This window comes from Salvia splendens, chromosome 13 (assembly GCF_004379255.2).
Source record: "Salvia splendens isolate huo1 chromosome 13, SspV2, whole genome shotgun sequence".
Taxonomy (NCBI): Eukaryota; Viridiplantae; Streptophyta; class Magnoliopsida; order Lamiales; family Lamiaceae; genus Salvia; species Salvia splendens.
In genome coordinates, this window is record NC_056044.1 from 11,551,024 (window position 1) to 11,578,928 (window position 27,905).

General features: G+C 37.6%; 3 protein-coding genes and 3 non-coding genes across 7 annotated transcripts; 4 read left to right on the forward strand and 2 right to left on the reverse strand.

Annotated features, from left to right (window-relative positions):
* The first annotated feature begins 5,635 nt into the window (after window positions 1–5,635).
* On the forward strand, window positions 5,636–10,294 carry LOC121761917. The gene is made up of 6 exons (XM_042157632.1): window positions 5,636–5,718; window positions 6,470–7,953; window positions 8,035–8,113; window positions 8,263–8,657; window positions 9,574–9,681; window positions 9,887–10,294. The coding sequence occupies exons 2-6, from the start codon at window positions 6,505–6,507 to the stop codon at window positions 10,040–10,042; spliced, it is 2,187 nt and encodes a 728-aa protein (XP_042013566.1). The 5' UTR covers window positions 5,636–5,718; window positions 6,470–6,504; the 3' UTR covers window positions 10,043–10,294.
* Window positions 10,295–13,017: 2,723 nt separating this feature from the next.
* Window positions 13,018–13,389, reverse strand: LOC121760486 (transcription repressor OFP8-like). Its single transcript, XM_042156145.1, has one exon. It carries the CDS (start codon window positions 13,387–13,389, stop codon window positions 13,018–13,020), a length of 372 nt encoding a protein of 123 aa, XP_042012079.1.
* Window positions 13,390–13,868: 479 nt separating this feature from the next.
* LOC121761916 (CST complex subunit CTC1-like) lies at window positions 13,869–20,466 on the reverse strand. Of its 2 annotated transcripts, XM_042157630.1 has the most exons (16): window positions 19,332–20,466; window positions 19,070–19,188; window positions 18,889–18,963; window positions 18,732–18,810; window positions 18,526–18,588; window positions 18,364–18,441; window positions 18,024–18,224; window positions 17,596–17,697; window positions 17,232–17,504; window positions 16,716–17,144; window positions 15,991–16,629; window positions 15,820–15,911; window positions 15,273–15,480; window positions 15,040–15,154; window positions 14,278–14,600; window positions 13,869–14,192 (listed from the first exon to the last, which is right to left on the reverse strand). In XM_042157630.1, the coding sequence occupies exons 1-16, from the start codon at window positions 20,391–20,393 to the stop codon at window positions 14,028–14,030; spliced, it is 4,023 nt and encodes a 1,340-aa protein (XP_042013564.1). In that variant the 5' UTR covers window positions 20,394–20,466; the 3' UTR covers window positions 13,869–14,027. The 2 variants fall into 2 exon arrangements, with proteins under 2 accessions (XP_042013564.1, XP_042013565.1); XM_042157631.1 differs by lacking the exons at window positions 13,869–14,192; window positions 15,040–15,154 and having other exon boundaries at window positions 14,403–14,600.
* A 6,394-nt stretch (window positions 20,467–26,860) lies between these two features.
* On the forward strand, window positions 26,861–26,945 carry LOC121763158. The gene has a single exon (XR_006042399.1). It is a non-coding gene; the product is annotated as a small nucleolar RNA R16 (small nucleolar RNA).
* Window positions 26,946–26,978: 33 nt separating this feature from the next.
* LOC121763159 lies at window positions 26,979–27,058 on the forward strand. The gene has a single exon (XR_006042400.1). It is a non-coding gene; the product is annotated as a small nucleolar RNA R16 (small nucleolar RNA).
* Window positions 27,059–27,400: 342 nt separating this feature from the next.
* Window positions 27,401–27,492, forward strand: LOC121763157. The gene has a single exon (XR_006042398.1). It is a non-coding gene; the product is annotated as a small nucleolar RNA R41 (small nucleolar RNA).
* Window positions 27,493–27,905: the final 413 nt, after the last annotated feature.

Here is a 27,905-nt window from a genome sequence, read left to right on the forward strand (position 1 = left end):
AGATTTCTTTTAATTGTTTGAATCTGTGTACGTAAGTTTGGATCTACATGGGAACCTTTGTTATTGCTGATTACTTGGTCCAATAGATTAGATCTGATAGTTTTTAGTTTGATCACATTGTTCATTGTTTGATTTGGAGTATGCTCTGTTTTCATGTTCTGTTTGGTTCATTTCGTGTTCGTTTGTTGAAGACGATGAAGTCAATCGGTAGTTATAATCGAGTTTACTTTAGTTTGTTAGTTGCAGCTTTCTGTCAGTAGCCAATTAGGGAAATCTGTTTTGTCGCTTACTTTTGCATGCTTTGTGTCTAGCCAATTTAGGGAACTCATTTACTTGACCCAGGAATTTGGTGAATATTCTCAAGTTGCATTTGGTTCGAATCATGCATACATTTATATTTTACGTGCTTCCAATTCTCCAAGTTTGGTAGTTAGAATAGACTAGATTTAATTTCTTAGGCCTAGTAGTTAAAACTCAGCCCTCATGTTGCGTGGCAGCAGCCGAACCATCCAAAAGTCCTCTCAATGCATTCTAACCCTTACATCCTCGTGGATTCGATCCCGACTTCCCTATACTAGCCAATAGTGTAGATGGTTGAGGTTTTGAAGTAGGGGGTTGCTGTGACAACGACTATATTCTGAAAGTTCATGATCTCCTAGACCATGTGCTCTAGCGAATCCTCTGTACCTAAGAATTCACCATCAAAAGAAACACAACAGTCACACCCTTTTAACCACTTCATATTTCAATACAAAAATTTATGTTTAGCCTAGTGGTAAATGTGTCTTAAAAAATCATAGAGATTGTGGGTTGAACCCCCAAATTCAACATTTTGATTTTAATTTTGACTTTTATTATACTTTTATCATTTTATTCTATTCTTTTTTTATTTATACTTTTTTTTCCTGTAAGCATGTTTATATGTTTATGGTAATGCAAATTTAATTTAAGTAATGTAAGTTTTATTTAAATTTGTTGTGTTTTATAGTATATTATATTTTGCTATTTATTATTTAAAATAAAAATATATAAAATTAAATATACAATTTGTAACTTTTTTAAAAATATATTTTCCATTTAATTTTACCATTTATAATATGTGAAAATAAAAATAAAAACAATAACATTAAAAATTAAATGAAAAATGGATTTTAATTGATAGGCGGACAATATTCCGAATCACTGCAGGAGGAGGATGTAGTGACCACTAGTGTCTAGTGGCCCAACCATTATGGATGCTCTTAGATATATTATTTTGGATAACTTACAAATATAAATGATAATAAAAAGTTTCAATTGCATATTCCATTTTAAGACAGAAGTACAAGAGTAAAATTTAAAAAGGACAACTTCTCTAGGTCAATTTGGCTACAATACCAAGGCAAAAAGAGTAAAACTAACTAAAAGAAGAAAGAGAGTAAAATAGAGTTATATTTCCTCTTGTACAATTGTCCCTCCAAAACTAATTGTACTGCCTCTGCGGGCTGGAGTTCTATTTCCTCCTCTCACTCAGCGACACTCACACAAAAAAACAGATCAGGATAAAAACTTCACCATTGCCATCCATACCACTCAACCTCTCGACAACCTCAAATAATTAAAGAAACTATCTGATTATAATTGATTTCAGCAACTCCTTTAATTTTGATTTCTCCATTTCTTTTTTTTTTGTGATAGAGACGACGACCAAGAGAGGGGCGACCATGGAGGTTTTCCCGTGAGGTAAGATGAATTCGGCCATGGGGAAGGGGCGAGTGCCCCCTCTTGCCATTGGATTCGCCACTGATTGAAATAGTGTCAATGGATAGTTTTACCCATATTATTAGTAATGTTTAGTTGTGAAAAAGTTTCTGAAATAGATATCTAACTAATTTTGTGGGACATATAAAATATACTAACATATAGATACAAATCCTAAATAATAGCTTCTTTTACAATTAATAATGTGGCTAATAATATGGAAATATGCCAACTATTGACAAATTTAGGTCTTTATTACCAACTTTAAATATGGCGAAAAAATATACTATGAACTTATAGTATGTGGCTAATTTTCCATAAAATCAAAAATTTTCCCAAATTAAATCTAAGGTGGTATGCCAAAATGTCCAAAGCGATGTTGTCTTAGTTTGGGTGACATTCCAGAATGTCTAGATCAAATCGATGTAGTTTAATACTTAAAAAAATCAAATTTAATATAATAAATCAACTAATTAATTTTTAAAAGGACGTCATTTTGATGTGTCGACTTATCATTTCAACATTAGTTTTGTTAAGTCTATTTAAAATTTTGAAAAAATTGTAATACACTAAAAGTTCATATATATTTTTTTTCCATATTCAAAATGGATGATAAAGATGTAAATTAACCTACAATTAGTACTACTAGTAATAACAATTATCACTATATCTTATAAGGCCATCCACAACGTTGTTCCTATACCGTTCCTAAACCGTTCCTTAAACTACTATTTGAGGGTCCCACTGTACTATTTTACTCCATTCCTTAACTAAGGAACGGAACCTGCAACCCTCCGTTCCTTAACCGTTCCTTAAATTACTATTCATTCAATTTCAATTTTTATTTTTATTTCCAACTCAATTCAATTAAAAAAACACACTTTAATAAAAAACACACACACTTTATTAAAAAACACACAACATTAAAACAAAGTTACAACTTAAACTTAAAAAAATTAAAAAGCACACAATTAAAATCCTAAAAAAATAAAAGTACACAATTTTAATAATTTCATCCGCCAAAGTTTGTCCAAATGTGCTCAATTAGATCCTGTTGGAGTTGGGTGTGGGCGCTAGAGTCGCGTGTCCTTGCACGAACAGATAACCGTTCTTGTATAGACGGATGCGCTCCACTTCGAGGCGGACTACTTGCGGTTGAGCTTCCGGGGGATTCGGGGTCGAACCAATTTCCCGCCTCGGGTCCTTCGTCTTGGACAATCATGTTGTGCAAGATTATGCACGTATACATGATGTCGACCATGTTCTCCATGAACCACGTACGAGCGGGGGCTTTGATGATGTTGAAGCGCGATTGGAGAACCCCGAACGCCCTCTCCACATCCTTGCGAGCAGCCTCCTGCTTCTGCGCAAAAAGAGCATGCTTTGGGTTCGTAGACCCACTGCACGTCTTCACGAAGGTAGGCCACTTCGGGTAGATGCCATCGGCGAGATAGTACCCCATTTTATAAAGCCGGTTGTTGGCGACGAAGTTGATCGCCGGCGCTTTACCATCCAAAACTTCGGTCAAGAGGTCGGACTGTTGGAGCACGTTTACGTCGTTGTTCGACCCGGGGACCCCGAAGTACGCGTGCCAGATCCAAAGGCGGTAGTCGGCAACGGCCTCGAGTATAACGGTTGGGTGGGTGCCTTTGTGGCCGCTCGTGTAGGACCCCTTCCACGCCACCGGACAATTCTTCCATTGCCAGTGCATGCAATCGAGGCTGCCGAGCATCCCGGGGAATCCGTGCACTGTTTCGTGAAGGTTGAGCAGGAACTGACAATCGGTCGTGCTTGGCCTCCGGAGAAATTCGTCGGTGAAGGCTGCCCGGACGCCTTGGCAGAATTTGAGCAAGCACATTCGCCCAGTGCTGTCTCCGATGTGGAGGTATTCGTCGAACATGTCGGCCGTTTGTCCAGTCGCAAGCTGGCGGATTGCTGCAGTACATTTCTGCAGCGTCGTGTGGCTGGGACGGCCGACCGCGTCGAACCCTTCCTGGAAGAACTCTTCCCGGGCTGCCAAAGTATTCGCGATGTGGAGAAATAACGGTTTCCCCATGCGGAAACGGCGACGGAAGTACGTATCTCCCCAAACCGGGTTATCGCAGAAGTAGTCGCGTACTAGCCTTGCGGCGGCTTCCTTCCGGTTACGATGGATGTACGTACGGGAGCGTCGTTGTGGAGACGCGGCTTCTTCCGCCTCCCGTCGTCGATCTTCTTCAAGTGATTGTGCCAATATTTGACGCATTTATTCAAAAGGATCCATTAGTTTGATTAAATTTGGGAGAAGAAAAACAGAGTTGATTTGAGATTAAAATTGGGGTGGAAATAGAGAGGATTTGAGAGGAATAGATGTGTGTTTGTGAGTGAAATGAGTATGAAATAGGAGTATTTATAGAGTAAATAAATTTTAAAAAAATAAAAAAAAATTAAAAAACGGATACAAAAAAACGGTCATAATACCGTTGCAAAAAAAAAATTTATTTATTAAATTCGAATTTTAAAAAAAATTAATTATTGCGTCAAAAAACGAAACCCACTCGCGGGGCAGCGAGTGGGCTTCACGCGACGAATGGGAGGCTGCCACGTCGCCTCGGCGCGTGGCGGAACGGGTCGTGCCGCGTGCCGCGGCAACGACCCACGGCACGGCATAGGCACGGATCGGCGACGGTTCGGAGGCTGCAACGCTGGTCCTTGGCGGGACCGTTCCGACGGCACGGCATCGACACCGCAACGCTCCAGCGTTGCGGATGCCCTAAATAGTTTACCTAGGCATGCACAACGGTTCCGAACCGCCGGTTCCGGTTCATGAACCGGCGATTCACGGTTGATCATATGCATGAACCGGAACCGGCCCGCCAAGGGTCTCGGCGGTTCTGGTTCCGGTTCAAAAAACCCCGGTTCAAAAAACCGCCGGTTCATCATATGTATTTGTTAACTAATAAATAATAGTATACACATTGAAAGAATAATTCTTATACAAATTGTATAAACCTAACAATAATTATTATACAAATAAATATTTTCTATATACAAATCATATTTCTCAATAATTCTTTATTTTTATCAATCAAGAATATATTTGAATAATAATTTTGTTTATATATATCATACAAAACATGAAGAAAAGTATAAGACAAAAGAAAGTTTTGTATCCCACATTGGAAAAAGATGAATGAATGCTCTAAACATGTAGTTATAAAAGAAAGTACTTCAACATATTTTGTCCCACGTCGAAAGTGGAACATTAAACATTCAAAGATGTCTCTATAAAAGAGAAACAACCAAGAATGATTTTGTCCCACATCGAAAGTGGAACATAAAACATTCAAGGATGTCTCTATAAAAGAGAAACAACCAAGAATGATTTTGTCCCACATCGAAAGTGGAACATAAAACATTCAAGGATGTCTCTATAAAAGAGAAACAACCAAGAATGGTTTCATAAATTTGCAAGCCCATCAAATATATATGGGCTATTACGAATTTCTTGTATTCATTTGTTTGTAAAAATTGATTTTAAATATTAAAATCAATTTTTATAAATAATTTTTTTTTAAAAAATCGGTTGAACAAGCGGTTTGAACTGTTGAACCGCCGGTTCACGGTTCACGCATTCTTCGACCCTGAACTGGCCCGTTGGAACCGACAACCCACCGGACGGTTCAAACCGCCAGTTCCAGTCCCGGTTTATGAACTGGCGGGCCCGAACCGGCGGTTAACCGTCGGGCCGGTTCGGTTTGTGCACACCTAAGTTTACCTACCAACCAAAGTCCATGTGATGTTAGATTTCAAAAAAAAAGCGAATTCCTTCTTATTCCCGCCAAACCCTTTGCCGCGAAATATTGTAATTAAATCTTCCAAATATAATCCTCCGCCGCACTCCTTTTCACGACTCTCTATCACACACACTCTCTATCTCTCTTCGCGCTCTCTCTCTCTCTGTGAGACTGTTGCAGCTTCAGAACGAGGCCACCTCAGGTACACTCTTCCACACGAGTTCTACTAATCCTTTCGTTTGTGTCCGTCATTTTAAGGCTTACTCATTCCGTTAGGTTTCACCCGAAATCTTAAGGCTTTCGACTCACATTCGAAACCTGTTTGCTTTTCATTTCATATTTCGTGATACGCATCTGAATTCAAAAGCTTGTAAGTATGTTGCTATGCTCCAGATCTGACCCGTTATGCGGTCGAACTTTTTTTTTTATCAATTTCCGATTATGCTATGTCTTATAGTTGACAGGCTGTTTTGGTTACTATGGTTTACTGATTTTGATTTAATCAATAGAGTTTTCAAGAGCTTCCTTGCTAGCTATTTTAATTTTGCAATATTTTTTCTTCCAAATTGGGTCTAGTGTGTGTTGGAGATGCCAATTAGGTATAGCTTTTCCCCAATTGGATTTCCTGTATCAGTCTTATGGGGTTTTTCTTCTGAATTGAATATAAGTTTAGTTAATGCCACAACGATGTGATCAGTAATATTTATGTAGTATTACATTGTTTTATCGACTTAGATGTTAACTTTCTGTTCAATAATAAAATATATTTGCTTGATTTAAACGTTTGCTAATTAATAAGCTAGTTTTCAATTTTAAGATACACTATAATCATCCCATTTTGCTCTGCCGTCATATTCTATACCTGATTTTTTCGAATTGTTACTGAAATGGCTTCATTTGTTTGATGTCTGAGACTGATGTAGTTTTGCTTCTCCCTTTTATGTGCAAGATAGAAACAGAAACATTTGTTGATATAATTCCTGCAATAATGGAGCTGAGGAGTTGCAGTGGTAAGCATTTCATCCAAACTATTAGGGGAGGATTGGTCATTAAAGTTTGCAATTCCAATGCCAATGGAAGGACAGTGGCTCGAACAAAGATTTTAAACGATGTATATGTCAGTGAAGATGCCAAAAGACTACAAAAGCCTCCTTCAGGTTCGATGTTGGATTATAAACCAGTGAAACTCGAACGTCCGTGTTTTATGTTGGCTACTAGGACAGTATGTGAAATAAAATCTGAACCTAGTGATGATGCTCCTAGTGTTGATGGGGATTCAGACAGTGAAGTTAGTGATGCTGTCACATTGTCACAGCTCAAGAATAGGTTATTGACAAAGAGAAAGAAGTCTATTCCCACTGATGAGAAACCTGTGGAAGATGAATCTGATCTTAATGAGCCACTTATCAATTTGAAATCAAAGCATTTAAAGGCCACACGGGCTAAAAGGAGACGCCTGAATCTAAGTGCTATTTCATCTGCAACCATTAAAGTAGCTATTAAATCTGAAGAGAATTTGGTGTCTGAAGGTTCTGAGCAAGCTGGTGGTGAACTAACTCCACTTATTCGTGTCAAACTTGAGGCTCCAGATGCTGACCAATTAGGAAGCCACAATGAAATTCCTTTTGCCTCATCTACTGGTCAAAAGGAGGTGGTAAATCCTGTTCAGATGACAGTTCTATCTGAACATGACAGAAAAGTATTGTCTTTTGCCGTCGGATGTAAAGAGTGTCTAACTAATGAGATGTCTCATGATCATTTGGAGGATATTGAACCTATTTCCATTAAGAATGAAGGGAACGTCAGTTTGGGAACTCTGGAATCTGAATGCAAGAAGTTGCTGGGTGCTGCACTAGCAGAAATCGCAAAGCCAAAAGAGAATCCAGATTCATGTTCTCCAGTAGCTTTTTTTTCTGATAATACAGATGCAGATGTGTCTTGTCATTCTAGTAGTTCTTCGGTTATTGAAGATATGCCTGATGAATGTAGTTCTAGTTTCCAGGTCCCTGATATACCTATTGATCATTGCATCACACCTCCTCAGGGATATAACTCAGTCCTATTTGAGGGTGAAGCGGATGCACATCCTCTCTCTGAGCTAAATGATTCCCTGAGTAGCCCTGGAAAGAACCATGGCTCCAAACCAGGTTCCATTGAAACCTCAACTACTAAGGAAAATCCCACTTCCATGGATACTACTGTTGATGTGGAGAGACTTTCAACATCTTCCTTTGATACTGTTTTGAGGAATGACTTAGATTCTGAAGGTCAAACTGAAGATGAGTTATTGATACCTCTGGACAAGAAGAATTCAGAATATTCAGTAACTTGTACTGAAAATGAGTATTCTTTAGATGACAGAACTTGTGATAATGCTGAAACAATTTCAAAACCAGAGCAACACCAGTTTCCTGAAAGACTCTTTTCCACCCATAAGGTAACTATATTTTTCTGCATGATATTTTCGCTATACACACTTGTCTGGACCATCTAAAATTTGATTGGTCTTTATCAACAGGCCTTGTCTCCATCTTCTCAAGAGCAATTGTGCTTGGTGATGAATTCTGTTGAAATCGGGAGTGATGCTGATCAAAGTAGTAAGTAAACTAGTTCGAGTTTCTTGAAAGTATAATGTATGAAAGTATAGTATTCCTGACTTGTTTCCACTACTTGTGCTGCTATGTTGTCTTCTAATGTAGTATTATTTTCCCATATATTTCTTGACCATTCCCTTCAATGTTTGCAGTTAATTATGGATGCAAGGAGAAGCTCTTTGAAAATCAGACAGGAAAGAAGCCTTCATCTCTGAGATTAGAGGTTCGGGACGAAAAAAAAACCGTGAATCAAAGCCAGCGGAAATTCGTTATATGTCCCAGAAACATCAGAAAGAGATCACTGATACCCAAAGGCAACCTTGAGGGACCTCGTTTCTCACGTACTTTACCTAACCTCAGTACTGGCTGCACCTCTGTTCAAGGTTGTTCTGAAAGTGCTGTTGCATTCTCACAGAGACAGATGCATGACATGGAGTCTGTTGCACTAAAACTGATGAATGAGTTGAAGTCGATGAAAGACATTGTGGAACAAAAATTGCTTTTTGAGGCATACCGCAATGCTTCCTTAAAAAATGATGCCGATGAGGTATGTATGATGTCGGTTTTTAAATATAGTAGTATTAGGTATGGTTTTATCTGATAAAACTTCTATCAAACATTTTCGTACACTCAACGAAGAGTCACTTTAGTTGGAGAAATTCATTATAACACTCAGCAACTATTGCTGCACCTAGCAGTATGTCTGCCTTGGATGATCATGATAATCTAGAAATGGTGTTGAAGAGAGGCATGCTATCACTCTTAAAAGTAGGAACTACTATTTGACTTCTAAATATTTTTGGTTTTCATCATTTGCGATGACCATAACTCTACAGTCTTATTAACTGATTTTGCCTCCAAGCTTCATCTTACTTCCTTTATTGAAAAGGTACTCTAAATTTCACATATATTCGTGACTATCTTAGAAGTCTGGCTACCTGTACCTTGTGTTACCTCGAAAAACAGACATCCAGTTTTCCGATTGTAATTCCTGGGCTGTGTCCTCTGTTCCAGTTAAAATAAACTACTATGTTAAGCTGGCCTCTTATGTACTCAACGCTGAGAATGCTACACCCATCTAGAAAGCGTATGCTTTTTTTCTTTTCTTGAGCTAAGATTGTAGCATAGAAATTAGAGATGAAATGTCCCTATAACTTTTTTGTATGCATTCCATGATACTTGACAAATGCAGCTGACCAGTAATGTTTGCCAAATGTCTTTTAGCTTTTGGTTCTACAAATATTGCTTTCTGCATCTTCAGTATGATTTAATTATCAAGGCCACTAGTTTATATTGATGTTCTGATCATTAAAGCTGAGATAGTTACTACAAGTTCTTAATAGCTTATTGATCTTCTTGTTGGCTTTCATGCTTTTGAGTTCCTGAAAAATACATTATCTACATTACCATGCTAATTGATGTAGAAGGCCAAGTAGCTTAGATATGTTTCTTTCTTTTGACAGGTAAAATCAGCCATTGATAATGCTGTAAAAGCTGAAGAAAGGGCTAAAAAGTGGATGTCTATGATGGCCAGAGACTGCAACAGATTTTGTAAAATAATGGTCAGTCAGGTCTGTAATTCTCATGCTTTTGAAAGTCACGGTTTAACGATAAAAAAGTATTAAAACGATGTTCTGATAAAAGCAACTAATCACAAACACACTTGTGTTTAATTTGTTTCCCGAAGAAAGTACTGAAAAGATGACTTGTTGGTAAGTTACAAACTAGATATAATCTCGACTTAGGACATCTCCTGATTTAAATCTGTTGTGTTAGAAAATGACGGCGGACAGCACACCATCTTCAAAAGATAGTTTCCCGAAGGTGGAGAGGAAGATCATGTTTGCTGATGAAGCTGGTGGGAAGCTATGTCATGTCAGATTTTTTAATGGCAGCACTGCCTCTCCAGCTTCTGATGCTGTGGAACAATGAGGCCATCTAATGCTTTCTGGTATACTTCGCATATGCTCGGTTTGAGAGAGAGATTTGGTGATTGCGTACGCCTGAGTATGGCTGCCAATCATACCGAAGATCATTCATATTCATGTTATTCAAGTTTCTTTGTAGCATATATACATTCTTACAATGGTAAATATGGGAGAAATGGTCATGACTTGTATTTTACCCTTGCTAGTTTGTATTGATATTGACAATTGGCATTGTAATTCACACAAAAATTAATCAGTTGCTCATATCAATAGGCCTTGGATGGTCCAATTGTTAACATAAATACTCTTAAAAATTAATTCCATTAGTTCCATTAGTTAAATGGTTACGGTGACGTGACGACGCATTTATGCTAGGTTGGAGGTGATGTATTTGACTCTCAATCCAAGTAGATTTATTTGTTAGTCAAAGGTATTGATGATTTGAATATTAAAGCTCGATCACATAGCTAACTAGCAATTCACAGCTCATTCATATTCTCGAGTGATTTGCGGCCTCAAATCCACTTGTCAACACCCATATTTCAAGCTCGATGTTTAGAATAAGAAATCATTTGTCATTAATAGTGTTGGTTTCAGGGGATTACAAGAGATACAACCGGGCGTAATACTACCCAAAAGGAAGAAAAGGAGAAACTGAACTGAATGAAATTACAATTGGAAATTGAAACAACTGAACCAGTATGATAGCCGAGTCGAGGATGCCTCTTCCCGCAAGACGAGATACGCCCCGGTCGTCCCCAAAGGTAAAACGGCTACGTCTCTTTTGATGCAGCACCGCAAAGAGATGGAGAGAGCTTATGCTGTTATGCTTGTGAATAGTGTAGTATAGATGCATGGAGTGGCTAGCCTATTTATAGGCTCAGTCCACTTGGATTGCTGACTCTGCGGTGGTATAAAAAGATTAAGTTTGGGCTAGGGACAAGCACCAAGCCCAAAGACCACCCAAAGATCCAAGTCCGGGACCAGGACCCGGCCCGGGCCCGCGACCTCGGGCTCGGGCGGGCGGCGGCGGCGCGCGCGTGTGGGCTCTTTCACCCATCTTGGTCCACTATAATTATTAAGTAACATAAAGTCACTTAATTTAAACACATTAAAAGATGTGTTAATCCTCCAATGTGCGATAATTAACACTAGTTAATTATTCCCTAAGCTCCAACTCCAAGCTTTAATTAAAAGCTAATTATGCCCAACTTTAATCCACTATTTCTCACTCACCGGGAATCGGATTTGAGAAAGTGAATATACTACATTTATCTACGTAAAATGTAGATCGACGCTATGTCATTTAATTTCACAAAATTAAATGTCTCGTCACATTTATTATTTGATCAAAATTCATTAACCGGGCATATTTAATCCATGATTTTTACAAATAGTTGAGACAAGAAATAGGTGATTTTTGGTGTGGCTTATATTGGAGTAGTTTACAACCCATCCAAAACTGTAGCATCAAGTATTGGAAGGACAAAAGTTCAATTTCATCGATCAATGTTGCTATGATCCGATAGTGGTTGCAGATTCCCTTAAAACAATTACTAGAAAAAAAGGAGGATGATTTACTTGAAAATTGGAATAAGTTAAGGATAATTACAACACCAGAACTACTACAAGGATTTGTTAGGCATATATCAACAAAAGGTTCCTACTAAAATACTAACATTATCTTAGGAATAGTTAGGCATATATCAGCAAAAGGGTCCTACTAAAATATATGCTAACATTATCTTAGTATATAATATGGATGGTTGGATCTAAAGAATGGACCACTAAGATTTAAAGTTTAAAACATATGAATGTCAATTTGCTCATAAAAGTGTCAACCTGAGTTAATATATACGAAAACTAAATACTCTTTTGTAAATAGATTGAAACTAGAAAGGTGCGTGTACGTGTTGGTATTGAATTGAATCCTTTTAGGTGACATTCGTTCGTTAATAGTGAGATACAATACGACATAAGTCATACTCCCTCCGTCCCGGCTAAGATGACACTTTTTTTGGCCGATGAGATTTTATGAGTTATTAGTTAATGTTTTTAATTGGAGAGAGAAAATGTGGGTGTAACTATTAAAATAGAGAGAGAAAGAAAGATGAATATTTTAATAGTAGTAAGAAAAAGTGGATAGATGTATTAATTGGAGAGAGAAATTATTAAAAAAGGAAAAGTGTCATCTCATTTGGAACAAAATAAAAAGGAAAACGTGTCATCTTAAGTGGGACGAAGGGAGTAGTAAAATTTATTTATCTACTACTACGATGAAATTAATTATAAGGGTGAATGTAAGATGGTTAATCATAAGATAGAATCTAATTTTGGCACTATGAAGGTGGGCCAAGATACATTTACAAGAGCCGAGTTTTCAAGAAAATCGTAGCTAAAATAGAGATAATATTAGTCATTGTCTTTAACCACATGACAATCGAACAGTCCCTTAGTTTTATTTTCCCAAATTCTTTTAACATGTCCCCTCTCTTTATTTTATGTGTGATAAATTAGTCCATGTCCAGATAAGTTTTAGTCCGGTTGGATACTAGTCAAACTGAAATTTGAAGTCCCATACCATTGTGGCATTGTGAATAATTTGATCCCAATTTTGATTACTAAAGTAGTTTATGAAAGAGAGGTTGCCCACAAAAGTAGTTGCTCTACAAAATGGAATGCGAAATTGCAACTTGTGGAGATTAGAGCTAGAGATATAGTGGGCGAGTCAATTATCGAAAATAGTGTTTCTGATTCTCAATTCATGTTTTCATTGAAATTTCCTGTAATAATTATATATACTACATACAATTATATGTTCGATTTCAACATCATTAATTACTTGTTCGTTTAATTGTGTTTGACTAGTTGTATTTTTCACCTATATACTTGATACCTAAAATTAATTATTGTGGAGGAGAAGAGCATATCTATTACAAGTTGAATGAAAAATAATGATACACAAACAAGAAATTGAAATCACAACATAAGTTGGTTGAAAATGTGTGTGAAAGCATGTATAATAACTTTGTGATGCATTGTTGAGTTGAGGGAGAGGAAGGTCATGAGCAGCTGCTCCAGCTCTTTGGGGTGGAGGATCATCTCGGACATCGATTTCTTGAAATCCTCGTACGGATTCACAGACTTCTTCACCACCACCACCACCACCTCCAAGCTCTCCTCCAACATCACCTTCTCCTCTCCTTCCTTGTTCCATTTTTTGGATTTCGGTTTGTGTTTTGTTGAAGCGTCGGAGGGAGTGGATGGTGGAGGGACGGGAGTGGCCGGGAAGGAAATGTCGAATGATTTGGAGTTGAGAGGGGAGAGCACCTTCTGAGGGGGTTTTACCATTGAATTGGACGACAGATTTTGAGAAGTGAGAGACTGAGTTTGCCACTTTTCGATTTTGCCATTTGATGATTGTTCAAATGAGTAAGAATCAGATTTCCATATATATTGTTGTTTATATAATAATTATATGGCCGGCTCGGCTGCAGCTTGGAGGTGGTGTTGAGAGATGACCAAATCTCAGTGATGGAATCACCTACACTTATTTATACCCTCACAGGAATTTCAGTGGTAACCTCATTTTGAAAAAATATTGGCGTTGCTCCAACCAATTTTCATACTTTAGCAATATCTCATATAATCAATAAATAGTGGCATGATGAGTGAACAGAGAGGAAATATAAATATTAAGTGAGAAAAGATAAAAGAGAAAGGAATTTGATAATGCATCTTTTCAATACCAAAAAAAAACACACACACACACACATCTGAAAAGCAAAACAGGTATAGCGCGTAACAATTTTTTTAAAAGTGTGTATGTCTTGTATCCATCAAATAAATTTTGTGAAATAATCATTCAAATTCGGATCTATACATGAACGTGAATGTGTGTAACTACATGCATATAATATACATACTACTAAAGCATTACCAAAATCATCAATGTAGAACAGAGGTAAGATATTAGAAGCAACGTACAACTATATAGGTTCTTGAATTATGCTCCTAGCTTCTGCGAGCGTGTCTGTTCGACAAACACGCGTCGCCCAGATATTTAGCAATGGAGGAACATCGACATTTAGCTTGGAAAGGCATTCCTCCAACCAGGCTGTTTTTTCAGGATCCATAAAGCTTGCATCGACTCTCTGAAAATTAATATCAAATTCAAGAAAGCGAACTGGTTACACGAAAAGAGAAAAATGGAAAGAAAATTCAATTGCGAGAGCATACCCAAGATATGGTGAGAAGAGCTTTGGTAATTAAGCTTTGAAGGTTATCCTCATCCGAACTGCTAAGTGATCTCTTTGACTCAACAACAAATTCAAGATCCTGGCATGAGGAATCGAACATGGAGCTACAATTTTTCACCATAATTCTGCCATGTCGCTCTAATGCTTGGTTTAGGCGGCTAACAGTGGAGATGTGTCGCTTCCCCTTGCCAGCCTTATATCCCATTAAAGTATGTTTGAGTGAATACTCCTCCAAATCTAAACCGAGAACGGTTGCAGCAATCTCAGAGTCCGCCCAACAACAACAGGAGGATGAACCGTCATCTACATCACATTCAGATAGGGAGTTGAGAAGGAAATGGACCGCAATGAGACAAAAATTGCCTAATCTTATGGAAGATTCACAGAACATACAAAACTCAAACTACTGATGGAAATATTAGCCCGGAAAAGGTTTTATTTAAACTTTGTTGGCAGAGGCCATCACACAAAGGAGTCAAAGAATAGTTCATAAAATAGACAGTATGACATGCGTCTTAGATTGCTTGAGCTAAGCAGAAACGCAATTCTCAATTGCTTGAATCAAATACTCTATTAGCCAAAAATTGGAAGCTATAATGAATTTAACTTTCTACAACTAAATGAGACCTAACTAGGTGCAAATTTTACATTTCAGCAGACCAGGTGAAACAACATTTTTGAGCCGAAGTGAATATGAACATTTCCAATGATTAAAACCATGTGATAGAAAAGGAAGTGGCACCTATGATAAAACCAGTTAATGGAATTCCAAAACCAGAGCGTATGGACTGAACACAGGACTGAAAAATCCCAGTACTTCCAGCTTTTTCTAGCACAAGGATATACATAGTAACAACCTGTGTCATCAAAGCCGTAAAGCATTTTGCACATGAATAGTAGAAAGGAAAGACATAAGAGTAGATGGAATAGAACAATCAGAATGTAGCAAATTACAACAAGAGAATTATGAATCACCTTGCAACGGAATCGCATTGGCCTAAGCTCTGATAATTGCAGTGCATCGGATATCAATGCTATAGAAACAGTATCATGAGATGCAACAACATGTGAGTCTACTGTTCTGGATGCATCACTAAAGTCATGATTGTGGTGCTCCCTCATCAAGCTTGCATGGTCGACTGTGATGAAAGATACAGCTGTCATCATATACTTGTCCAGCTCACTGGGAAAAGAAACATATGTTAGCTAAAACATCTTTTGTAGAAACAAGAAGGAAAAAGTATTGAACTAATTCTAAGCATGGAATCGGATACACTCCTACTAGAACATGATAAAAGAAAAGGTTCATTAACAAGGGAACCAAGAAAAGGTTCATTAACAAGGGAACCAAGAAAAGATAAGTAATTATACCCCTGCTACAGCAAATGTGGAAATGGATTAAATTGTATTTTTGTTTTCCTGGATCTTAATAACCAGAGTTAAGAAATCAAAAAAGGAAAAAAGCCAGTGAATGACTCTCTGAACCAAAGTGATGACATATGCATGAGTTACGAATACGTACCTAAGTACAAGGACTCGGTGAAAGGTTGCATAAACATCTCTTCCCAACCCAATAGGACAAAGTTCTTTGCTTCTATCACAGAAGATACTAACCTGAAGAACATATTAATTATGACCAAGTAAGATAATGGAAATGAGTGGATATTAAGTGAAATACATGTATAGAACATACAGTATGATTGTCCAACAAAACATGGACACAGAAGCCAGTTTTTTCTCGAAGAAACATTAATTTTGAACCGTGACCACGACAGCTCCCAGGTTGTGCAAAAAAATCAACGCCGTGGCAATCATGAAAAGCCACTACAAGGCCACGCAAAGTTATTAGGTTCCCTTGAGGTAAAGGGTAGTCAGAACATGAAGTTCCCGAAGATTGCATGGATGAATTTATCATCGACCCATTATGATCATGGATGCTAGATTCCCCCTCAAAAGAATACCTATGCTCATTAAAAATACAACCCATCATCTTCATAAAATTCTCCAATAAATTTACAGCACTGGAGGGAACAAATATGTTAATGTCTGAATAACTCTCACTGCCCATGCTATTGCCAATCAGACATGGAATTTCAAATTTACAGAAACCTTTGGTTAGCTCATCATCACTAACACGTAAATCACAATATGGAAATCCTTCAGGCAGATCAGCACTTTGCAGACCCTGGATAGATGACAATGTAAGACTCCGAAAAAAGGTTCCAGAACTAATGAACACTTTAGCGCGACTGACTTGATATTTTTCTTCTTTACAGCATAACATATCTCCCTCCTCATGTTTAACAAGATAACAGCAACCAATTTTGAGTAGCTGCAAATTTTGGAAGATGCTTAAGTAAATAGCAAATAAACAAAATGGAAATTATTATATAACCTGTTAATGAACAACCAACATACTTCGTACTTGGAAAAGTAATCAGAGCCGAATTCCAGCAACACCTTTCTCATTGGTGGTGTGCAGCTAGAAACAACCTCACCACGATCACCGGCACAATGCAGCATTCCCACCCAATGATTGTTTTCTTCTTCACCAGTATTTCGACATGACAGTTCTATCCCATTATTTGAACAACATCTGCGTTCTAAGCCACTTCCAGTATTATCCATACAGCAACTGTAAACCTGAAATGAAGTATGCTCACTTTTACATCTCTTAAGATTAGGGTGCTCCTTAGCTGGGGCAATGTTTTTGAAAGAATCCTGCCAATGGCCTGAAAAACTTCTAGTCGTTGTTGCATCACTGTATTTCCCAGAAACAAGCAAATCCCAAGGTAAGACTATGGCCTCCGCAAACATGTTGGGCCTCTTTGCTACATCTCCTAGAAACTGAACTAAGTACAAGGTTGAGAAAACAAAGATTTAGTGGCCAGTCTAACATTTCAGATCATTTATTATCTTTGAATGACAGCATACCTTTTGTTGAATGGGAAACTTATGTATTAACCAAAGCAGATGATATTTCCCACTATTAAGATCCTGAGAATTCCTTTTCCAATCAAAGAACAGAGAATGACTTCTAGAATCCTCATCACTTGGACAATGGTAAAGATAAATTGGTATGTTCAATTTTCTTGATGGTAAAGCATTACTGAAGATACTTCGGCAAGATAGAGGCTGATATGTGGTTGGATTTAAGTCTATGGGTTCAGGGCATGTGCTTTCCATTATGAGCCTGAAGTCCTTCATCTGAGAATATTCCAGAGACATTACATAAAGAAAGGGAAACTTTGTGTCATTATGAACATAAGGCACATACAAAATGGTTTAGCTGTACCACCTCAAAAATCCTCTTAAAGTCCCATGTTTCTGGAAGGTTAAGCATGATATCAACACTGCCAGTTGCATCAACAAGCTGAAGTCTTCCAGAAGAAGATGAAATCTGAAATGGAAGGAACAATAGCCTTTTCAACTGTAGCTTCAAGTGATTAAATCAAACATAATACACTGCGTTGATTGTTTATGGAAATACTCAGAGAGGCAATTGGAGTTGCAGGTCCTTCTATAGTTCTATTGATGTTATTGCTGTCCCGACTAGCACTAAGCTAGACATAATGGGAAAGGTTATATTTAATAAATATAAATCAATATCATACAATATACAGTATTTTAAAATCAAACAAACCAATAAAACATGACAAATTGACAATCACAAGCAAAATCTGAAAATAAATTGTTGTGATTTTCAGAAAGTGCTGCATAGCTGACCTTTAAAGTTCCCAGTACAACAACCCCAATTTCTTCCGAGCGCAATACTCTTCTGATTGATTGCTCATAAGGTCTCCCACCGCAACGTAGAGGGCCTTTCTGATTGATCCCACCCATAAAATCAAAACAATTCTCCTGGGAATTCAAGGATTTTTTCCACGCAGCCTCACAATAAGTAACTAAATTAGCAATAGGAAGCACCTGAAAGAAAACAAGCAAAACATACAATTAGATGATAGATATGGTTCCAATGAACTAAGAGACCAAATTATGATTGACTTAGATGAAGCCAGATACACTCAGCAGATTATGATTATAAAATAACTACCACTCGACTTACCAGTCTCAAATGACAACAATCTACTTTCTTGCTACCAGAACATAGGTCATGCCTACAGAACTCCAGCAAGACTCCATGCTGGCATGTACAGATTCAAAAGTAAACATAAGAAAATGAAAGAGATAACTTTTCCAATGTTCTTCTAACTACTACTAGGTTTACCCGAGCCTGAAAAGCTGACGATGGAAAATGCGAACTAGCATACTTTTGAGCCAGACCTTCCTCCTGTGAACACCTTGTAATTTTTTATGTTATTTACTCTAAGCAGGATAATAATAATAATAATAATAATAATAATAATAATAATAATATAATGCAATTATGGGACAATTCAATCAAAGTTGAAATAAAGTAACCATCTTTATTACATGTTGTGATCCTAAGATATCCTTCACAGACAAAGTCCCAGCAAACATTTTCTGGAAACATGAGACAACAAGTAATGCCCTGATACAAAAAGTACAGCATTAAACGAGCCAGGTGGGGAAAATGAAAGATAAAAGAAACATCCATGCACTCAATTACCACAATCTGGCAGCATATGGCAAAGAATTAATGAACTTTTGAAGAATACTTGGATATTGTTGTTTCAAATGAGACCTGCAATACATTGTGCTAAAACATAAGTACTTTTCTCAAATATAAATACTACACTAAATAAAGGGAGTATCGAACTTCAATAACATAGACTTATAGAAGCCACAACCATGACTCCAGTGGAGAGAATGACTCCACATGCATGCTAGTCCTAGTGCAAGCACCAAGTATCAACATTTTTCCCCAAGGAAAATGTGGATCCACAAAATGAACATTCTTCAGAGTAACCTGAAAGAAACATACATTTGATTAAGTTACGTTACCATTCAAAGATTTAAGCTGCTGTGAGCAGGAGTATTATCTAGATTCCACAGACTAATTATGAATGATCTTGATGTGGACTACTGCAAAAAAGGGTATGACTAACATACAAGCACACCAACTCTGACATAGTGTGGAAAAGCAAGGTACTTGTCAGTTAACGATAGTATCACATCTTGATCCAACTCAATAATCAGCCCATCCACGTAAATGCCAGTAATAACCCCAGTGTAGCTACCACACTCCCCTTTCCCTCTTATATCAGCATTTTGAGTTAGGCGTAGTTCCTTCGGCAACTTAGCAACGTGCAATGATACACTATCTGTCGCCAAATACATCAGCCGAGACTCTTCCTTCCTTAGATAAACCAACTTCTTCTTTAACCCCATAAATAAAACTACATCACCAATTAATCGTGAGATCGCAGGATGCCACGAAGATGTCGTTCCACAGAAGTACACTATTGTGCTCTGAACGAAACGATGATCTTCGACATTTCTCTCACACAAACCACTCAATTCTGAAACCAGGTGTTTTGAAGCACAATATTTGCATTGGCAGACAAGAATATGTACAAGAAACCCATCAACACCCCTCGAATCGCCTCCCCTGCCCGCCCAGGGCACACTGGCTACAGGGCTTATGGACGTTACCACACCGAAAATCAACCTGCGGGCCGTGGACCTATCTCCGAGATCACAGTCACCTAAACTCGAGCAAAAGCAACTAAAATCCGACAAACTGCACCGACTCCCACCGCAAGCTTGGAAGAAACCCCACTGTATTATCTCTAGAAAACCACCTCTCCCACGCACGAAGGGAATGAAATTCCAAGCGAAAATTCGGATCTTTTGACCGATCATTTTGGGGTCGAAATTCAAAATTTCACAGCAGATGGCGGCGGAATCGTCGTCGGAAAACTGAAAGCAATTGCAATTTTGAAGCAGATCGGGGGAAGAGGGTAGGTTGACAGTTCCGATAAGGAGTGCGGAGTGTTTCAAGGGTGTAAGGGTTTGCAAGATAGGGTTTTGGTGGATGGGTTTCCGAGAGCAGGGGTTTCGGTTGCGAAGGTCGATGGGGCGGCTAGGAACAAGAGATGAGGCGGCGGTGAAGGGGCGGCCGGACTTGATGAGACTGGAGATGGTTAATACAGCGGTTGGGTTTTCTTCCATTGCTCATTTGGGTTTGAACGATTGAGAGATTGAATTCGACGGGAAGTGGGAAAAGGCGGGAGGGACGCTCACAATAAATAAATGAATCATATCGGAATATTGAATAGGAGTAACATAGTAGCCTTACTCATTTTTTTTATTTTGGATGGTCCACAATTTAAAGAAACATTTACCATTTTTTTTTAGGCTTGATATACGGACTCAACATACCACTAACTTTTTATACTTATGATTCATTATAAACTAATGCTCCCTCCATTCACAACGACACGGATTTTAATGAGAAATTAATAAAGTAAGATAAAGGAGGAGAAAAAAATAGGTAAGTGAGACAGAGAAAAGTAGGTAGGTATGAAAGAAGAGAAAAAGTGAGAAAATTATGAGAGAGAAACTTTTCATTTTAAGAAATTAGACTATTTTTTGTGGACATCCCAAAATGGTAAAATGAGACTATTTTTAGTGGACGGATAGAGTATGAAAAATGGATCCCCCAATTCTCCACTTACTTTCTCCTTTTTTTCACAAAGTCAAATTATTTTTTAAAACTCATGTCAAGTCAAAATTGCTCTTTAAAATATACTCCATCTATCCCATGCCATGTTGGAAATAGAATATTAAACTTTAGAGTTTCAAGGAATATAACATTAATATTGTTATAAACTTATAGTTCCAATGTATTCCTAGGTTCATTTACTTCTGTAATCCTATAAATAGTGATGTACAATGTATCACAAACAATAATTCAAGTCTAATACAATGTAGTAGATAAAGCTTTTAGTTGGAGTTAGGTACCTTTCCACAAGTCTAGCACAAACCTACCAACAAATCCATTTCAAAACCAATTCCCTAAGTTCTAGATATAAACCATCTAAAGGAGCTTGTTGTCAACATCTGAAGTGGAGCGAGTCACAGGGGAGAGACAGCCACCAGAAAGAGCAAACTGACTCAACAAGAGAAACCCATTGAGAATGCCTCGGTGCCGGAGAAGACGAAGGAGAACAACCGAGAAGAATGTCAGTGCTGTCAGAAGTGCACTAGTCGCCTTACCTATTTCAAGGCCGAGAAGGCCACAACCGACAAACGACTATCAGAACAAAGGAAAAGACGTCGAGTTATCCAGCTGAGAGGGCGAGATTTTGACCAACCGGATGACTCGCCTTCAAAACAGAACACCAATGGAGAGAATCTCGTTGGAAAAGAGCTGAAAGCCTTTACCCAGACACAACTACATGATCATCGATCACTGCTGCAAAGGTAGCCGTGCTGGAGATGGAGAGAAGATGGTCGGCCCCGCCGAGAGAGGAAAAGCTACTGCCGGGGGAAACGGGAGAGACTACGAACTTACGTTATAATGAATGAATCGTTTGGCCGAGGAGGAGGTATCAACCACTTTTCTTTTCTTTTCTTTTATCAAAAACACCCGATGTGTGTGGGGGGTTGAGGCAGACTGTCAAACGATTCAATCTTTGAATCAAGGAGAGAATTGTCGAGGACGAAGGCGGAGCAGCCAACGTTCGTGTGGCGAGTGGGAGAGAGATAGGAGAGAATTGTCGAGGACGAAGGCGGAGCAGCCAACGTTCGTGTGGCGAGTGGGAGAGAGATATCATCGTCACACAGTCGTTGTGAAGAGCTGTTGGGAATGTGATGTCTTCGGGAGGTGTTGCCGGCCAAAAAAGAAAAAGAAAAAAAGCAGAGGAGCACATCACCGAGAAGATGCAGCAGAAGATATCCCGCTGACTATGGATGAGCCGCAAGATTTGGCGGTGATTCGAGAGGTGGTCACCCTGAAGTATGTCGAGGAGAAACCGAAGTGAGGAGTGATGGGAGAAGTCTCATCGTCAGAAAATGAGCAGACTTCGGATGGACGACCGGAAGTGTTGTGGGAGAAGAATGTCATATGGAGAAGAGGTTCCTTGGAGTTCGGCAATTACTGAAGGTGTTGGCAGCGGAAGCGTGCGTTCAAACGGATCACATAAAAACTTATCTATTTAACAGATTATTTAGATAAACTCTATTCGCGTAATTATCACATGTATCATGCTTATAGCTTGAATTTAAATATGCTTCAGCATAAATAATACTTAAAACATACTTGCTACGAAGTAAGCCAACTTACCTTGTTGATTCACTTAAGAATCGAAGATGGCTTGCGTCTACTCCACGTGAAGATCTTGAGTACTCGACCTCAAATCTTCTGACTGGTATCCCGGACCGTAAACTGATATTTGTGTGGGCAAATCTCACCAGAATACTAGGAGTTAAATAAAGAAGACAGAATCCTGCTCACGGGGGGAGAACAAAAATCGCTCCTCTCCTTGGAATAAGGGGGGACGAAATTTTTAAGAAAAACAAGTGTATTTTCTGTCTCCTTTATTCTCCTATTTGTATTAAGTCACATATTAGGCCCAGTAAGGGATCTAAGGAATAATTTGGATATGGCCTCCCCCAATTAGCTTTTTACTAATTAAATTGAACCCACAATTTAATATAAGCTTATATTGGAATATTACAGTCAGCCACTAAAGAAGTAATATTGCACTGCCCATCCAAATCCGAAATTACAAGTATTCCGGGTTTCCATTTGTGTGCAATTTATTTCTCGCGCTTAAGATAGAAACCTCCATTAATTAATCAATGTCTGCTATGAACTTAATTAATTAACATATAATATACTGCAAGAGTGAACTTAGCAAGAAACACTTATTTATTATACATAGAGTAATCAAACTCCAACTAGCTAGGTTCCGAATAATAAAACCTTGTTTCGAGCTCCTCTTGTGGATGTTATCAAACGAGAATCACCTCACGCACGATTCAATATAATAGCAATCCTAGCACCGCTAGATATTAATCGCCACTACCCAAGATACCAGGATCGTTGGGTTACGAAAAAACCGCACCTATTGGTAAGTCAAAGTAGTAGATAATCAATATCGTATGCTCAATGCTAACGTACATTGATTAAGAAATTAATTATCAAGACCTCGTCTTTCAGTAGATAGCATAAAGACTCATCTTGCCGTTTAGATCCAATTCAGTGCTATACCACACCAACGTCATCTTATTTCAATAAGGCTTAGAAATATGCGGACTGACATTGCAACCTTTCACGATAGGTAGTCTAGGCCTATCTAGGTTGTGAAATTCTTATTTTTTCTTTGTTCAGAACTGACCGTGTTACCTTAAAGTGGACGACGCCCACAACCGGTCTACTAAAATAAAGACTTAGACTTTGTTACGTTCGCTTATACATTTAAATATGCAATAAACATCCATTAAATGTAAAACATAACAACATTATGACAAAAATAATCTGTTGCATTCATTGGAAAAAAATATATAGAGTTTTACAGTATTCAATCACTCGAAAGATGGTTTCTAGTATACAAAACCCTAACAATTACTCGTCGGAGGTAGCGTGGCTTGACAGTTTGTCCCCGAGAAGAGACCCACAAGGATAAAGGAAACTGATGGTTTCACATCTTCATTTTTAGGGTTTCATAAAAAAGGAAAAAGTAAATTTGGGCATAGTGGATATTAGGCTCAAGAAAGAAAAGAAATGAAAATAATGGGTTCATAGTTTGAGCTGGAATGGGCCGAGAATGGTCTAAAACTATCAACCAAAAATCGAAGAGCTTCTTGACCCGAGTTAAAAATGTCAACAGAAATTTGAAGAACTCCTTGGTACGAGTCTAAACTATCAACGATGAATGGAAGAAGTACTATGATACGAGCATAAACTATCAATGAAAATTGAAGGACTCCCGAATACGAGTATAAACTATACATCAATAGTGAAGAGCACACTCTCTATAGAGAGCACGGTGGATGTTTTCAGAACAATAAATTACATACTCATTTTATTCCATTAATTAAGTACTCACTCCTTCCGCAAATAGGAGTCACAGTTAATAATTACTATAAATGGTAAGGAGGCCCCACATTTCACTAACTCAAACCACTCACATTCATTTAAAACTAATATTTACAAGTGAAACTCATATTTCACTAACTTTCTTCCACCCACTTTTCATAACATCTCTTAATACCCGTGCCAGAAAGAAATGAGATTACAATTTGCGGACGAAGAGAGTAGTAATTAATACGGAATCATAAATATTATTTTATTCCATTAATTAATACTCCCTTGGTCCACAAAAAATATACAAAGTTATAAATGATACCAGTTTTAACGTGCAGCTGGTAAAGTAAGAGAGAAGAAGGAAACAAATGGCGAAAGTAGTGTTAGTAGATTGTAGGATCCATATTTAGAATGAGGTGTATGGTTACTATTTGCTTAAAACTTTTTGAATATAAAATTAGATAAAAGGTCAATTTTGATCCTAAACATATGACCAAAATATGAATTTGGTCCAAAACATTCACTTTTTGAAAAACAGGGCCATAACAAATGAATCCGTGTCGATTAGGTCCATTTTGACGGTCAACCGTCGATTAGCAAAATTTTGACCCGATTAGGCAATTTTGATTACTGTAGCTAATTTTATTTTATTTTTAAAAAAAATATTGAAAATGCAAAATTAAAAATATAAAATATAAAATGCAAAAAATTAAAAACAAAGTTTATGAAATACTCCCTCGGTCCCCAAAGAGTATGAACTTTGGGTTCGGCACGGATTTTAATGCATTATTGGTAAAGTAAGAGAGATATAGATAGAGAAAGTTTTTAAGTATTGTTAGTGGAGAATGAGTCCCACCTCATCAAAGAGAAGAGAGTTTTCAAAAGTGAAAATTCATACTCTTTGGGGACGGACGAAAAAGGAAATAGTGCATACTCTTTAGGGACGGAAGGAGTATTCGAAAATGCAAACTTTAAAATATATTTACGCGTTTCACTTAGCATTTTTCATTTCTCCTTCTCTATCTTCTCCTTATTCTCTTTCTTCCCCAAGAACCCTAATTTTATTTTTATCTACAACACCAGCATCTGGATGGATTTTGAATCCGAATTTGATTTTAAATCTATCTGCTACGTACCATTATGGGATGGATTTTTTAATTTCGATTAGCAAATCTGGATGGAATTTTGAATGAGAATCTGAATCAGAAAACATACAACTTAATAAATGTCAAAGTAGTCCATGATATTCATAATCAACATCAAATAGGTCCCAAACATTTTACTATTGAATTCAAGTCCAGTGCCAAATGATGTCAAAAAATAAGTTTTTGTGTCACTGGCACAATCAAAACCACCATCAAAGTCAATTATCCACCATAAAAAACAAGTACCTACCTTAAAAAAAACTAGTACACACCATCAACATAATAAACGTCAAACTAGTCCATGATATTAATAATCGTAATCAAATAGGTCCTGAAAATTGAAGCGACGGTTATGTCGGAGCTTAGTCATCCTCTCAAAATCCTCATCGATTTCTGGAATATTGAAGGACGGAGCTCCAGGTCGGAAGAACTAGGGTTCGTCGTCGTGCTCTGTGCGTCGTCTTCTTCCTCAGAGACTTCGTCGTTGGGCTCGACTTCTGGAATTGGAAAAAGCTCGACTTCAGCGTCGGCACTAGGGTTAGCCGACGAACCTTGTTCCATTTGCTTCAAAGGAGGAGAATGGACTTCCTCTTCCTCGAATATGTTGCTTTGATATTGATAAGTCCGTCGGTGGAGCGGAACTGAGGGCACGACGACTTCCAACTCATGGCCAACAAGAGGTAATCGGTGTCGGCGGCGTTCTCTGTCGGAATCGGACTTAGGGTTTTGGTGGATTGTGTGGAGAACGACGAGAAGAGAGAGTTGGGAAGGTAGTCTATTCGTTTCCAAGTATTTGGAGTGGTGTGGAGGAATGATATTTGAATTAGAAATGGAAAAGGAATTAAAAAAAAGACTTAAAAAATAATTTAATTTAAAAATAATCAAAAAACAATCAGATGACTAATAATCCGAGATTAAGCCTAATCGGGTCAAAATTTCAATAATCGACGATTGACCGCCAAAAATTGACGAAACTATAAAAATGGACCTAATCGACACAGATTTTATTTGTTACGGACCTATTTTTTCTAAAAGTAAATGTTTTGGACTAAATTCATATTTTGACCTATATATTTAGGATCAAAATTGACCTTTAGTCTCAAAATTAATACGAAATCATAAATATTGTGAAATTAATCAAAATTGAGTCTCAAAATTAATACAAAATCATAAATATTGTGAAAATATTAATTTGTAGAGGTGTGACTGCGGCTACCATCGATTGTGGTCGAAACCCTAGCTTTTGAATTTCTCTATTTAAGTGAACTCTGAAGCCGCCTCCATCATCACCAAACAAACGCATCAACTCCTCTGTTCTTGCTCGTTATTTAGTCCTTCCTCTTCCTTCATCTTTGTTGTCTAATTGCTTCTGGTTTACCATTTCTTTGTTGTGTGAAAAGTTCTTCGTTGTTTCTGTATCACTTTTGATTCCAACTAATTCTTTTTACCGCTGATTTTTCTATGGCAGATGAAGATTTATAAATCTTATCCTACACACTGAATCTCTGTGTTGATTGATTACTCCGCTTATTATCTGATGCCATTCCTTTTCGTTTTCGTTTTTCTTTTGTAAAAAAAAAAGGCAATTGATGTGAAATTATATTATTCTACACTGAATTTGATGTGGACTACAACTCCGCTTGTTACCTGATGCCTCCATCTTCCAAAATCTCCTTTCCTTTTGTTTTGATGATGTGTTTATGATAGTTTCTGATCTGTTTTGATGATGAGAGAAAGCGGACGGTAGGACAGAACCTGATGCCGTGTTGAATGTCCTCAAAATTCCTCTTTTTGGAAATATCTGTGAAATTAAATTGATCACCATTTTATTTTTGAACTTCAGTTTTGTAGAATTTGATTGTTGCTGCTGTGATGAATAATCTAATTTATGTCTGGACAAATGAAACAAATGTTTGTGATTGTTTATCCGAGTTCTGAGCAGAAAAAACTCTATTTATGATTTTAGCATTTGAAATCTAATACTCCTTTGTTTTTATGGTGGAATGGCTGTGATGCTCAAAAACTACCTATTTTATGAGAGAAGTATTTTCCCTCTGATTAAAGAATCCAATGGATCCTTCTGAGCCTTTTCCACTCTTCATTTTCTTTTTTTATCTGCATCTTTTTTTGAAGTCAATTCAATTCAATTTGTTTGTTATACCACCGAGTTGAGGAATGCCGATCGGACTTTTGAATGACGAGCTTAAAAGCCAGACTACAATTATCTGATCGATGGATTTTAACTTTTTTTCCTTCAATATTTGTAACCTCTAAATCCGTTTGTTCCAATTTTGTTTCCCTTTTGTTTTTAAAGCTCTCGCTGATGTGAAGATAATAATCTTAATAAAGTTTCAGCCTTGTCTGAAATTATATTGCTGACATTACATCTTTCTCGTTGGTACTTCAAATCGAAGGTTCAGCTGAATGATCCTCATTTGTCTATAGAAGTTTGGCTGTTCTGTTTTAACAATGAGGCATTTTTACTGTGATATAGTGTGGACCGAA